The sequence below is a fragment of the Lactuca virosa genome, chromosome 8 (assembly GCF_052849685.1).
Source record: "Lactuca virosa cultivar CGN04683 chromosome 8, Lactuca_virosa_CGN04683_v6, whole genome shotgun sequence".
Lineage (NCBI taxonomy): Eukaryota > Viridiplantae > Streptophyta > Magnoliopsida > Asterales > Asteraceae > Lactuca > Lactuca virosa.
In genome coordinates this window covers 60,221,894-60,237,395 of record NC_136433.1, presented here as the reverse complement: position 1 = coordinate 60,237,395, position 15,502 = coordinate 60,221,894, and the positions used below count along the sequence as shown (strand labels likewise).

Below are 15,502 nucleotides of genomic sequence, written 5' to 3'. Positions count from 1 at the left end.
AAGAACCCCAGGAGAGGAAAAGAACGAGTCAGAACCAGACCCAAACACAAGACCTGAAACCCTAACTCGATCTAGAATAAACGACCTGAAACCCTAACTCGATTTAGACAAAGAACAGATCATAAACCACCGTAACTCGGTTCTGATACCATCAAAAGAAATACAAACACATGAAATCACAACATCATCAGTTCTTATTTATTAAGAACTAGAAGGTTTTCAAGAATACTTACAACCAAAACCTCAGTACATACAACACTCTTCTCTCTACAAAGAACCTCACTACAATCACTCACCTATACTACACACCTTATGAATGACTGATTAAGAACAGAAGGTTAAACCTAAGAACAAGAACCCTAATGACGAGAGAAAGAAGAAGTGATATGTATGAAGATGAATACGCATCTGTCTCCATTCCTCACACAACCAATCAATTTATACCTCTGACTAGTCAATCGGGTCACTGATCTACAATATGGATCGGATATGACCCGCGTGTTTCATAACCTCACCATCTCACTACTCCAGCCCAATACTTCTGCAACTTATACACAATATACCCTTCTGCACCAAATCATAACAAACATAAGCAAATATATATAAATAAATAAACTAAAAACATTAAAAGGATACTTAAAAGGATATAATGAATTATAAGTTTGTAACATTAAACTCTCATGATTCAACATTTATGTGTGCCCCTAGGACATATATATTAGAAAATCCCATTGAATATTATGATATAATAGTTATTTTAGTAAACATAAAAAATTAGGAAAAGTTTTGAGGATGCCATAAAAACGAAATTGGTCCATTTAGTTTTGTTAGAAAGACTTTCAATACTTTAAAAAGGAAAGTGACGAGGTAGCTTTCAAAATTTAGAGTAAATTACATGAATCGTCTCTCGTGTAAGTGTCAAAAAACACGTTTGGTCCCTATTTTTATAAATTAACTCGGACCATCTCTTGTTTGTTTAAAACTTGCATGTTTCGTCTCTAACAGACATAAATGACCATATTGCCCTTTTCTATTTTTTTCATTTATTTTTGTATTTATTTGTTATTTATTAATTATTAAAAATTTGTTTATTATAAAAAAGTATTTATTTATTGCCTTAAGAAATAAATAGCCCTAAACCCTTTACACTGTTCATAACCCGCCTTCCCCCCTTCTTATTCACTACGGTTCCCCTCTACCATCACCACCCACACCGACCACCTGCATCACCACCGACTTAGTACTCTAGCGACTCCAAGGCATCTCCGACCACTCCATGACACCTCCGACTATGCCATCAAACCCTCACTCATTCATCACTCTACCTCGTCTCCAACAACCCCCCCCCCCCCCCTCTCATTTCTCTCTCAAGACACCGACTTCTAGCGAACCTTGACGGAAGGGAGAATAGATCGACAAACTCGGACAAAAATGACGATCGAGGAGGGAAAGGAGATGGTTAGAGTAGGGGATGGGTAAACCCAAACCCTAAATCATCGTCGCTATCTGAAGTGTCAAAATTCAAACCCTCGATTGACATTTCTGATATGCATCTGGAAGAGTCAATCATTGTACCCATCTAAAATTTTTATGCATTTGTTGGATTTAGAGAAATATTTAGAATTTTTTTAGATTGTTTTGATATAATTTTCTGAGTTTACAAAAAGATTTAGAATTTTTTGATATTATTTTGATGCATTTTTTTGGATTTTGTGAATAAAAGGAGGGGAAATGAGTTGGTGGTTAGTGGCGGCGGTAAAAAGGGGTTTCCGGTGGTGGTTGTGCACAGTTATGGTGGTGCTTCATTTTCCGGCACCTGTGCATTATGATAAAATAATAATGTATTATGATACAAAATTTATTACTTAATCATAATCAATAAATTAAGTTATATAGAGAAACCTAATCAGGAGGCCCACTAATAAAATAATGAGATGTGGGTCGTAGATTATTTTCATGATATATATGTATATATGCATGCGTATGGCCTACGGGCATCGTTGCTAGGTTGCTCACCTAGTCACCTAATTCAACTTCTTCTCACTCATGGTGTTAACTAATTACACCATATATAAACGTTTAAATGATTGCAGTCGCACCTTAAAATCTCATAGCACCAAACTGAACTAACTTTAAGAACAATATAATATAATTTCCAGTAAAGATAATTAATGTGTTACATCTTGAACATGAAAAGAATAAAATGAAAACCTTATAAGTAACAAAATAGTTTAATTTGTGTTTCACCATCATTTGGCACTCACTTTTTCATGCAAACAAAAACAAATTTCTTCTTGATCATAAGGATGGATTAATAACAAGACCATCTTTATGTGTTCACAAACCTGCAGTTCTTCCTAACTTCCCCATCAACATAAGTTTCAGGATTTGTAATGTTTCCCAGTTTCACCATGGACTCAGAAAACTGTGCAAAGAAAGCTATCTGATCTTCAGCATATTGCTTGACAAGCTTGCTTGTTTGCACTCCAAGAATGCTGGAATAAAGTTCTTGGTCAGAGTTAAGAAGCCCTTCTCCTCTAAGAAGGATGTGGTAATACGAGTTGTCAAAAAGATTAGGTGAGATATAGTCCATTGGTGCTTCGTTATTGTCTCTTCCCCCTGCAGCCGGACACGTTGACTTCAAGCTTTTTAGGTTTGACTCTGCTATTGTGTTCATAGTTGCTGTTGTTTGATAGTCTCCATAGATTCTTGCTCGATAGTTTGTACAACGAGCCTTACCGATTGTGTGAGCACCTGGCACATCATATGATAATGTTGTAAAGTTTAGCACATCATATGATAATGTATTTAACTATATAAATTTTAATGGATTATCATATTAGCATTCTACTTTTTATATGACTTCAACTTAATTTCTACAATGCATCGAACTCTATAACATTCAATGTAACATATTTACAAAAAAGAAAATTTTCTTTTTTTTCATCGAACGATTCATTATCATTGAACTCAAAATTCATTGAATGTCATCATGTTATGATTGAATTTAATTCATTAACTAGCCATTCCACATAGTTAAACCATTCTATTAAAACATGCATTGTTTCTTGGGGACTTAACAAGACATTGAACTCTATAGAGTATAGAGTTTAATGGATTTACACATCATCATCTACTTTTCTTGTAACTTTATCGAATTTTTCCTACGATACTTTAAATTCTACAAAAGTTCAATGAAACATATATTTTATTTTAAACTCAAAAAAGTTTTATTTTTCCCATTGAATAGTTCAACAACTATTGAATTCCATAGCCATTGATCTCCTATATGACATTCCACTAAGGTTGAGTTTCTATTGAATGTCAACTAGATATTTCATCTCATTCAACTATTCCGTTAAACTATGCATTTTGTATGCTCTTAATTAAATGAAACTAGAACTTTACACATAAGCACCTTTGGCCTACAACTATGTCACAATTTTCAAACTTTTGGTAATAAGGTGTCAAAATATAGGGCTGACAAATATGTACCATGGAGAACCAACCAACATGTTACCAATCGAACCAAAAAAATCGGTAGCCAACATGTTTGGTAGCCAATATGTTTGGCCGGTAATACCATGCCAATTAAGAAGTCTTGGTACGGTAACGGTACAAAATTTTGAATACCACGGTTGTACCATACCAACCGATATATATATATATATATATATATATATATATATATATATATATATATATATATATATATATATATATATATCAATTCTTACATTTTCAAGTTTTCATTAGGAGTAACAACTAACAAGTAATAGTCGGAGTTACTAATATAATTCTATTGATATTGATTCTTTTTTGAACGAAACATGATAGTAAAATAAATTACTAACACAAGGTTAAGGAAGATACATGACATTAAAAGGATTTACTAAAACAAGCGACGACCACAACTTCAACTCACGTTCATATTTGGAAAACTTTCTAACCATTCCGTGATGATTATAATGTGAAGTCTTATATAGATTATAGTCTCAAAGTCTTCAAATATAGATATTATTTAAGTATTTTTGGTATATACCAATACCAATATGTACCAACCAAATTTGTTGGTAACCAACAGAGTTGGTACGGTATTGATAGGTAAAACTTTATGTCAACTATAATTGGTACGGTATACGATTTGGAGAAAAAAAACTTGGTACCATACCAATTCCACCCCTATCAAAATATATGTTGGAATCTAGCATCTACCCTCCATGGCTCATTTGGAGAGAAAATACAAGACTCTACGTATCTAACTAGCAGGGTATTAGTTGGTCTTAACACATAGTCTGTCTCAAGGGGTGTGTTAGTGTATCACATTGGCTAATCACCCTCAAGGGCCATTAAGGGTCGATGATCATTTGGAGTGAAAATCTAGGACTCCGCATAATCTATACTAATTTAATTAACATGGTAACGAAACCGGTGTGGTGTGAAGTGTGAACGAGTTCAACACTACTAGTTTAATAGTCCAAGAATTTATCCGTCTTGGGGCATGTTAGTGTCCCACATCGGCTAAAACTTATATGTTGAAGTCTAGCTACTCTTTTCAGTTTATGTACAAAATAAATTTACCGGACAAATTAACTTAAAAAAGTTTGCCATGAGAGCTAATGAATCTTTGTGAAGCTGAGTTAGAAATTATTTCTTCCTTGGTTAGATTTCTTACCAGAAAGTGCAACCATGTCGGTGACGGAGAGGCTTTGGTACATAAACTTAGAGATCATCGAGAGGAGCCCATCATTTGCACCTGGAATATTTGTTTCCACCTGCGAAAAGCTAGCAGTCTTGGAGTCTTTTCTCCCAACTGGGACATCCCAATAAGGCCCACCAACCTACACCCACAACAACATAAGCAATATCATCTTGGAAAAAACAAACAACACCATCTTTAACCTTAAAGATAACATATGAACTTACGAGCACAGTTGCATCTCTTGCAGCAATAGTAAGAGCATCAGCGCATGAAACTGTTCCAGGACACTCAGATTCAAGCTTGTTCTTTATCCTATCGATGATTTCAAAACCTTTCAAAGCATTTAAGTTAGTCGGAGCTTTCTTTTCTCCTTGTAACGTGTATGTATCATCTAGCAACACCGATCCATCACAACCCTACATCGTTCAAATCATGAAATCTTTAAATCACAAAACTGGAATGAAAGAAAGAAATTGAAGAAGCTTCTGATCATCATAAACAGACCTGCACGAAGCAGTCATGGAAGTGTAAACGTAAGATTAAGGCTGCATTTCGAAGATCAGATTGCACAGCACACTCCATTTCTTTCCTAACAATAGCTTCGGCATTTGGACAAGTAGACTTGTAGTAATCTAAAGACAATGGAGGGTCAGATGCATGCAAAAATGTGAGGCAGCATAGGCTGAAAACTGAAAGAATATTGAAGATGATGATCATGGTTGATTTGATTTCCATTTTGTTTGTTGGTTTCTTGGGTTGTACTTTAATTAAAATGGTTGCGACTGAGGCTATATAATAGACAAATACGTGTGAAAATATAGTTTTAGTCAAAGAAGATGGAACCACTATCGGCTAACCAAATTAAATTTGCAAGTTGTGTGTAAGAAAAAGAGAATTAGCAAAACAAGCTACCAAATTCAACTTTCCTTACGACATATTTGTTTTTACCACTTCAACTTTTCTATACAATTGTCTTCCTAGCTATCTCCCCTTTTGGTTCGAAAGACTTGCATTGATACCTCGAATTGTGAGCATTATTTTTCAAGTGATTATTGTTATTGTGACTTAAATTTTTAATAAAAATATAGAATGAGACCTACATTAAAAGGCCTCCGTTCCCTTGCTTTTTGAGGCTATTTTTGGTTCTAGACAAATAATTAAGTTTAGCCTTGACTAAAGGAATTGGCGTGTTGTAAATTTAAATAATAGAAAATTAGTAGGAGCTAAGGTTCTTGTACATGTAGCAAGAGAAGTGTTACGTCATCGTGAAGATTCTGTTTGATTCTGGGAATTAATTACTTTATATGATTTGATTACCAACCTTCAACAATACGACTCCAAATATATTCATCCTTAATTTCCATAGCTCCTTAAGACCTTAACAAATATTATTTGTCTAAAATAACTTATCAAGGTTTAATTGCTCAAATTTTCAAGCGGTTTAGGGCATCCATAATTAAGGAAGGAAGTGTTTGACAAAACTAACAGGTAGTTGATAGCTGACAGTTGAAAAGATAGCTGGTAGCTGATAATTGATAATTGATAGTTGGCAGTTGGTAATTGATAGCTGGTAGCTGGAATATGTAACGGGTAGCCTGTACCTGTAGCTTTATAGTTTTTTATTTGTTATAAAGATAAATATATAAATATATTTTTAAAGGCAATTCTGAAATTTTATTAAAAAAACTCAATAGTTTTTTCGTAAATGATATATGAAGTATCGTTTAAATTTGAAGTTTTTTTTACAACCAGGAACAAGCTTTTTAACCAAAAAACCGAATTAAAACCGAAACCGAAACCAATTGGAACCGATTAGTGGTACACGGTCCGGTTCCCCCAATCCATCATTGTCGGTTTTCGATTCGGTTTGGGTTCCGAACACCTTCATAAATAGTACATTTCGTAGTAGAACCGGACCAAAACTAAAATCTGTTGGAACCGGTTAATGATATACGGTCCAGTTCTCGGTTCCTTATTCACTCTCAAACAAAGTTTTTGTTAAAAGCTAAAGCTTTTTCTTCCATACGTTTGATGTCAAACACACTCTAACTCGACAAAGTTTAATGAATTATCACTACCATTACCACTTTGTCACTTAGTTCATAGTCCATCAAACTCTACACATATTTATGTAAAATAATTAAGAATGTCTGACCATGTTTTTTCCCAACCATTCCAAATTTCATTGTATGTGAACTTTGACATTTTATCTCACTAAAACCCTTTTATTGAACCATGTATTAATTTGTGAATACTCTTATACTACACACATACACACACAAAAAAAAGTTTAAAAAAAATAAAATAAAATAAAATTTTGAAGATTTCACTTATAATACCGCTAATAAATACTAATTTAAAACCGATTAACCTTTTTATTGGACTACTTGACGAAAGATGGTAAAAAATAATATACATAAAATGCCTAAATATCACTGTAAGTAAACTGAAAGAATAATCTTTTGAGTTTCATGATTTATTTTTGAACTTTTGGGACCTAAACTTGCATTTTTTTTAAATATGGTTTTTGTCGTCGTGTACTTCCCTATTTAAGCTAGGTCCATATTTTTTAAGATAGATTCTAATATTTTTTGTATATTATTTGTAGTAAGTTTTAAAATTTTAAATGGATCAAAGGACACATCTTAACATATATTAAACTCGCCCCTGTTTCTTATATATATTTAGAAGAACTGAAATGTCAAATATTCAATCAAGTATCAACCATGATAGCAATTTTTATAGATAGATTTTAAAAAATTATCATCAATAATCTACCTCTTCTAATAAATAAAACCTAAAAATGACACGTGTCAGTTTTTTAGAATGCCTTTTTGACACGTGTCATTTTTTAATGATTTTTATTATTTCCTTTTTTTGGGGTAACAAATCAAATTAAATCCAAATTTTGAAAATACAAAATCTTATCCTAATAACATTATTATTTTATTTTGGTTAACAAATTAATTCATAATTACTTACAATCGACAATATCTTGGTTTTTTTTACATTTATTATTATTTTTATTTATATAGAAATTTTAAATATAAACCAAGTTATGATATATATTATTTTCCTAACAAAACCGATGAAAAAAGATGGATAACTCATAACTAATTTTAGAATAAGGTAAAAAGGATATATTAATAAGCAACTTTAGTTATATTGTTGCAACTAATGTGATAGTAATTCTCCAAACTAACTATTGAACTCTTACATAATCTAAGAATCACAATCAAAATCACTTTACCCATACATTACAAACTAATTATTCGTTCAAATCCCTTAAACCTTAGATTACAACTTAATTAAATAATCAATTTTATAACATACATCATTTCACTCCTAGAAAAAAAAAATTAACTAACAAAATCATATGCTTATGAGTTATGGCAATGAACAACAACAATGTGGCTTCTCTTACACACATCTTAATCCAACAAGTTACCATAGAACTAATATGCCAACTCATAAAACAAAGACCAACAAGTTTAAATTACTATGAAGGAAAATTAAACAAAACAAAATCCATATTTTTTTTTTCTAAACAAATCAAAAACCCATATTCAAGACTCATCTCATAAGTCATAACCTAAATTCTTAATAAACATAGTGTATAAAGTATAACTAAGTGTATAATTCAGAATCAAAGTAATGATTCTTATGACCAAACTTCAACCCTTCATCTTCACCATTATCATCAAATCTAACTTCCATTCCATTGAAAACATCTTTAAGCAATAAACTTTTAACCATTGATGTAACAGAGCCACCAACCTCCGGCCATGTCACACACAAAATTCCCTTTATACCCTTCATCTGGCACCGACCCAACAAAGCAGCACCCAACCCTTCAACAACACTTCCTGAGGGCAAATAGTCCAAGCTTTTCAACAATGGAGCTTCTTTTCTTTCAGCTGTTGTCTCTAGCTTCATTGCAAATGTATCATCTGTTGAGATTCTTCCACGAAAGTTACGCCTTTGAATCGAATCAAGAATCAAAACCCTTTTGGGAAGAATATGTTCGCCAATTAGGGTTTTGGCAATTGCGTGTGTTCTTTCTGAAGGAACTGAGTATTGGAAGTTTGCAAGGATTATGGAGTCATTAATGGTGTATAAGTTGCAAGATTTGTCTTTTGGAGATGGGGTGATGGTGTTTCCTGAGGGGGAGATTTCGGGTAGAATTAGGGTTCCGATTAGGGTTTTTGAGGATAGGTGGTGGAGTAAGGAGAGAGATGGGGGAGAAAGGGCGATGATTAGGAGAGAGGGTTGAAGGGTAGTTTTGGAATTTGGAGAAGAGAGGAATAAGAAGGGGGATGGGAGGGGAGGTGAGGGTGGGGTGAAGTTATTGAGATCTTCTATGAAGAACCTTGAAGGAGGGGGTTGTTCTGTTAGTACATCTTCCATGTCTTTCTTTGATTATTACCTTGAATTTATGCAAGAATATGTGAGATATAAATTATAATCAGAAATTCAGAATAGATGATTTCATATCACTTTAGGTCCAAGTGTGATCAATACATATAGATCATTAGATTGTAAATTGATGAAAGCAAGCATATGTAAAAGATACAAAATTTATGGAATTCGGTGTCATTCAATATGAACTAATGATGCATAGTTGCATACAATGTCTAACTATTGTAAAAACACCATTTTTCAGAGTAGTCAAACATGGCATCATGATGAATTCCATGTCAACTGATGACTTCAGTATTCAGATACTGATACATAACATTGGGCAAAATCAAAAGTTCTTCCGAAGAACAACTAGAAACTTACAATGAGTACTAATTTAAACACCCTAGGTCTAACTCTAGTTAACTGACGCTTATAATTAGGTAAACCATTATCATGTTGTTCTTTCTCTTGTACATCGATAAAACAATTCCAATTACAGCTGATTTAACTTTCCTACTGACTATATGAGATCAAAATCAACGAGAATACACCATTTAGTTCTATTCGTGCTGTTAAACTTACCTTTCTAGTGAAACAAATCATACAAATAAACATAAAATAGTTCAGAATTTTTTGACATCGGACCCTAATCCATCTACTACTTTGCTCAGCTACACCATCTACAATTTAACTAAACTACTTACCAAAGAGCTGATTAGTTCTGAAACGTAAACGTCTACTCGATCACGACACGAAAGCGGGAGAAAAACCCTTGCAAGAAGTTAATCTCCAGATTTCGTGAGCAGAAAGAAACGATTGGATTGTACTTAAAATGCATTAGAACTGAAAGAAAACATACCGATTACAATCGAGCCGGCGTCTATGAATCAAAATTAGAGCAGTGAAGTGAAAAGCTCCGGCAGAAATCCGGTAATGGCCACTGAAATCTGCCTTGAGGTTTCAAGGTTGCCTCTTTTATGCATTTCGTCCTGATCGGGATAATTTGTTTTCCATCTTTGGTCCCTGAAGTATTTGGGAAGTGTACGAAAAGTCCCCTTATTTATATACACTATTCAAATAGCTACCTTATAATTCTACATTGTTTAAGTTGAGTCCCCAGTATTGAAATTATACTTCTTTGTAACTAGTTTCATAACTTGTGGACAAGAAGTTGTATTTTCCAATGATGATAGATGTAGAAAATCATCAAAAAATGGTTTATATATATTGATAGACAATCAAAGTTAATCTTACAAAACTTTCTGTAAATAATGCAATTTCTGTAAAAGAGTTAATCTTACAAAACTTTCCAACTACCCACATTATCTAGCTCAAAATTTCTGCAAAAATGTTATTCTTACAACTTTTCAACTGCCCACATTATCTGGCCCCAAAAGCATCACATGTTATGTAAATCGTGACAAATTCTTAAATGATTCTTGTATTTGAATCTATAATTTAATAATTGGGTTAGCCTAATGAATAGGAATTTAATCCACTTAAAAAGCTCAAACTTCCACTTACAATTGCTAAGACAAAACCTTCGACAATTAATAATCATTTACATACAACTAAAAACAAATGATTATAATACAACAAAGGTTTATCATGTAAGATTGATTTAAACTATTCAAATCGATCCAAAACTCATAAGATGCATGATCTACCAATTAAAACCTAGAAAAAAGGAAATAGCTTTAACATAATCGGCAAAAGAAGAAGTGAAGAACCCTAGAAACCAATAATATAATTGAAAGCAAAAAAGCAAAAATGTTTGAATCAATTTGAGCATCTACTCGAATGAAAACTTAATTGTACATGAATGAAGTTGGTCCAAGAATCCCACCAAGATCAATTCCTTGGTGATTATAAAGTCTCTTCAAAACCTAAAAAACTATCAACAAACTACAAAAAAAAAAAAAAAATTAAAAAGAAAATAGAAAAAGATAAATTGTCTGCAAACCAGCATGCAATGAGGAAAGATTGACTTTTTTTTTATAGCAATTTGACTCTCTCTATCTATACAAGTCTTTCCCTCCCATAATCATAGGACTAGTCACACAGATTTAAGGTTGATTGAAAAAACATCCCTCCACCTGTAAATTAATAATAATAAAAAACTGAATCCATAAAGATCTTAATACTTTTTAAATATTAAACTCCCATCCCATCTTCACTAATCAATCTTCATGTTCTTTATCACTATCCGAATCTGCAAACATCACAATAACAAAAAAAAAATATGGTAAATTACACAAAAGGGTTATTATATTTATATTTTATAGTTTAAAAAAAAAATACATACCAGAACGAACATCATCACTAAGTTTTCCCCTATCTTGAATTTGTTTGACAAGCATGCGATACATAAGGACCCACCAGTAAATATGAAGAACAAGCAAACAGAAAAGAAGGGTGTTGAAGACATAGTAATACATGGGCCCCTCTTTAACATGTTTCTCTTTATCCAATGTTTGAACAACTTCATAACTGCAATTAGCAAAATCATTATTAATATAATAAAAATTTGGCATAAAAAAGATTTTAAAAAAATTATATATTGTAATAACCTTGTACTCCATAAGATCCAAAAAGGGTAATAAATAAGGCGAAGAAGCACCCATGAAATTACAAACAAAATAAATGAAAAGCTTGCAAGTGCTTCTGCTCCACTGTATTTAGACATCTTTCCAACTTCAAGAAACACATCACTTGCATCATGAAGTGCTAAAACAACCGATCCAGCTCGTGCAAACCTTCACAAATTATTTTTTATTTATTTATTAAAAAAATAACATGAAATAGCAACATACTTATATTTCTTTGCACATTATTTATAGCAACATAATAGCAATGTACTTATATTTTATTAGGGGTAAATACCACAAAACTCACTAAGTTTACACCAAAATTCTAATTTCACACTGTGTTTTCCAATTTGTTACAATTCTGACCACTTCACCGGTCAACCTGGTTTTGATGATGTGGCATGCTGACGTGTCAAAATTGAAAAAAAAAAAAAAAAAAAAATCTCCGATAATGTCTCAATATTTTGGATCAGTTTACGGTTTAATCCCAACTTTTATTTTTTGAATAGAAAAAGTCTTGATTATTTTATATTTTGTCAAAATTAATGAAATAGTCCTTATTTTTTTTCAATAAAAATGACAGATTATCGTATAAAATTTGATAATCGGGACTTTTTAGTTTAAAAAAAAATGTTGGGATTTAATCGTAAACTGACCCAAAATATTGGGACTTTATCAAAGATTTCCCAAAGAAAATGTTACAAAAGACATTAAATTTTCACTTTTTTAAATTTTGACACTAAGTTTTCATTTTTTTTTTTTCAATTTAGAGACTCAATTTTTTCGTTCCAAATTGATCATTTTTTTTTTCAGTTTTGATGACATGACACTCCATTTTTTGTTCCAAATCGGACATCATTTTTTTAATTCCATTTGAAACCGTATAAATAATTTTATTTTTTTACATATATTTTTTCATTTAAAACCCATATTTTTTTGTATAAATACAAGGTTTTTTACATTCAAACCATAATGTTATGTATAAATTATAAGTATGTATTAATTATATTATAACCATATTTTCATGTACTATTTGGTTATGTGGCACTGACATGGCATGATGACAGAGTAAACACAAAACCACATTTGGGATAATCCAAGAAAACTTAATTTGGATTTCATGCAAAATCTAATATTCAGAAACATCATTTTGTTTTCTAATTTTAATTTACATTGCTATTATGGGTAAACAAATATAAAAATATGTTGCTATTATGGGGATCCAATGGTGGAGATACCTGCAAATATAAGACATTGCAATGAGGATAGCAGTTGCGACATGATGCCCCATGGAAACACCAAAATCGGATCTTCTTGTTTCCCAGAAAATCAAAGCAAAGATGGAGTAGGTGTAGAATCCACCCGTATACATGTAAAGTCCTTTCAATTTCAGCCTGAAAATCAAATGAAAATTGTTAGAATAAAGAAGATAAGTTGGTATAAATGATGGGAATCAAAAGGGTATTTTGGTCTTTTAACAAAAATGAAAAATGAAATTGAATTCCTTCAACCAAATGGTGAAATTGTTGGAATCCATCAAACATGGGATTTGAAAGATGCAAAAGGAATTGGATTTATGTGTGTTTGTTAAGGAAACATGTGATGGAATGGAATCATGGATTCCAATGGAATTGGAATTTGAGAGGAGGGCTTACTTCATTTTCTGATCAGGCCATCTTTGATCTCCAGGGCCTATCCAGAAATTGTTGGTGTTAGTGGCCCAAGGTTCATTATAAGTTACAGCAAGGGCTAGGATTTCTGCTGAAAGATAATAAACACATTTCCATGCTGATTCTTTAAATTTTCTTATCTTTTTATTCCTGTCATCTGTCTCAACATCCAACTTCTGCTGCCCCTTGTTAAATATTAACCACCTACCTACACGCTGCAACAATTATAACACAAAAGGGTAAAATCGTCATTTACTCACATTCTTTGAAAGAAGTCTCGATTACGCCTTATTAGTTTCAAGATTCATATTGTGCCCTTTTATTCTACCTATTTATGCAAATCCCAACTGGGTTTCTTGCTTTATCTTATACACAGAAGGGTAAAATGGTCATTTACAAAAATTCAAACCGTTTATCCAGTCAGATTAGTGTATTGATTGTCTTTATAAGTTTCCAAGATTCATATTGTACCGTTGTTCAGTCCAAGAAAGAAACAACTTTGTTTATTAATCGTCTTTAAAAGTTTCAAGATATGTATTCTTCCTTTTTATGTCCTAAATATGATCTTATTTATGCAAATCCACCTGGTTTTTTGGCTTGTCTTTTCTACATAAGGGTAAAATAGTCATTTGTTCACACTCAAACCATAGCATGTATTCAAGTAATGCTACCTCAGTTATACACTTATACCAAATCGCTATAGATATTAATATTGAATAAACAAATAGGCATAAATATGTAACTGTTATTATCAAGGACATAGATGTATCATCATCTTCAAGCTAGCATTAACATGGAGTTATCTTGAGTAGAACCTGCTAAAACTTATTTCATTAAAATTATGTTTCCAATTAATGTTACATACCATATCCAAGTAATGGACTGCTCAAACCCTAAAATAATTTACCTAAAACATTAGGAATCTCTGTAAATTTGAAGCTCCAATTAGTTGCCATTTAACTGAGCCACCATCAAAAGTAATGTGGGCCTATAAAAACTTACAACTTTTTCTTGGATAAATAACCTTTTGTTCAAAAACTTACATGTGAATGAGCTAATATTCTGTTCTTTCAGTAAAGATAAGTATAAAGTTTACTTAATATGGACTTTAATATTCTATTATAAACCAATTCAAACTTCAATACCAATTTTTCCAAAAACAACCTCATATACCTTTTGGGATTGGAGGGCTTCCAAGCATATATACTTAGTATAAAGTTTTTCGAGAAAAAGACAATCAATGGAGCTAGTGTTTACACCAAGCTGATTGATTCGATCTAATTCGTTATTACTACTGATGAAATAGCAAAAGAAATCGATGAAATAAGTACATGAAGAACAAAATCTACAATTACCTCAAAAACTAATCTGTCGAGGAAAAATCTAACAGTTGGGAAGAAGATAGCAAAGAGAGGAAGAGCTGCGAAATCTCCATAGGTTGGATATGATTCGTGTTCAAAGTTAATTGAGTTTAGAACATCGACGATACCCATGTCGAAACCTACAGGTTCCAGTTGAGTTGTGCGCAAATCCACCCAGATGAATAATGTGATCCCGATGGGTTTGCTAGCGGAGATATGGAGATTTATTCGATATGCGTCAACGATCCATTAATAAAAGAAGTGAAGTTTCAAAAAAGTCCTTCGACTTCTCTGACTTTTTATTTTTGCCACTCAACTTTTGTACTATGCATTTGGAAAGGGAACAACTTTTGCCACTCAACTTTATTTTTGCCACTCAATAATGTGATCCTGATGCTAGTAAATGGAAACTTAGGAAGGGAAATTGTATAAACTGTCATTTTAAAAAAAAAATTATATATATATATATATATATATATATATATATATATATATATATATATATATTGGTAAAATGATCATATGCTCTGGAACATAGCATTCCGAAGTTATGATCTCCGTTCTGGAGTTTCAATTCCGGATTATAACCTCAGTTTTTTTCGTCTTAAGAACTATTTTTATTAAAGTATAATACAATAACCCACTTTCATCTTTTGTTATATCAGATCTACACACACTACATACACTCTCACATGGTTATCTTCGCTCTCATCTCAAACTTGAAGAACACACAAACATTACCACAATCTAGCCACCAACCACCATCCTTGACTATCGCCG

At 32.2% G+C, this 15,502-nt stretch overlaps 3 protein-coding genes across 3 annotated transcripts; all 3 read right to left on the bottom strand.

The window, feature by feature from the left end:
* Positions 1-2,127: 2,127 nt before the first annotated feature.
* Positions 2,128-5,484, bottom strand: LOC145134826 (peroxidase 11-like). Its single transcript, XM_079069647.1, has 4 exons — positions 5,207-5,484; positions 4,927-5,118; positions 4,676-4,841; positions 2,128-2,754 (listed from the first exon to the last, which is right to left on the bottom strand). Exons 1-4 carry the CDS (start codon positions 5,435-5,437, stop codon positions 2,330-2,332), a joined length of 1,014 nt encoding a protein of 337 aa, XP_078925773.1. The 5' UTR covers positions 5,438-5,484; the 3' UTR covers positions 2,128-2,329.
* Positions 5,485-8,006: 2,522 nt separating this feature from the next.
* On the bottom strand, positions 8,007-10,074 carry LOC145134908 (trigger factor). The gene is made up of 2 exons (XM_079069714.1): positions 9,963-10,074; positions 8,007-9,128 (listed from the first exon to the last, which is right to left on the bottom strand). Exon 2 carries the CDS (start codon positions 9,107-9,109, stop codon positions 8,330-8,332), a length of 780 nt encoding a protein of 259 aa, XP_078925840.1. The 5' UTR covers positions 9,110-9,128; positions 9,963-10,074; the 3' UTR covers positions 8,007-8,329.
* Positions 10,075-11,076: 1,002 nt separating this feature from the next.
* Positions 11,077-14,954, bottom strand: LOC145133027 (ceramide synthase 1 LOH3-like). The gene is made up of 6 exons (XM_079067971.1): positions 14,717-14,954; positions 13,347-13,576; positions 12,930-13,085; positions 11,674-11,859; positions 11,409-11,593; positions 11,077-11,315 (listed from the first exon to the last, which is right to left on the bottom strand). Exons 1-6 carry the CDS (start codon positions 14,852-14,854, stop codon positions 11,284-11,286), a joined length of 927 nt encoding a protein of 308 aa, XP_078924097.1. The 5' UTR covers positions 14,855-14,954; the 3' UTR covers positions 11,077-11,283.
* Positions 14,955-15,502: the final 548 nt, after the last annotated feature.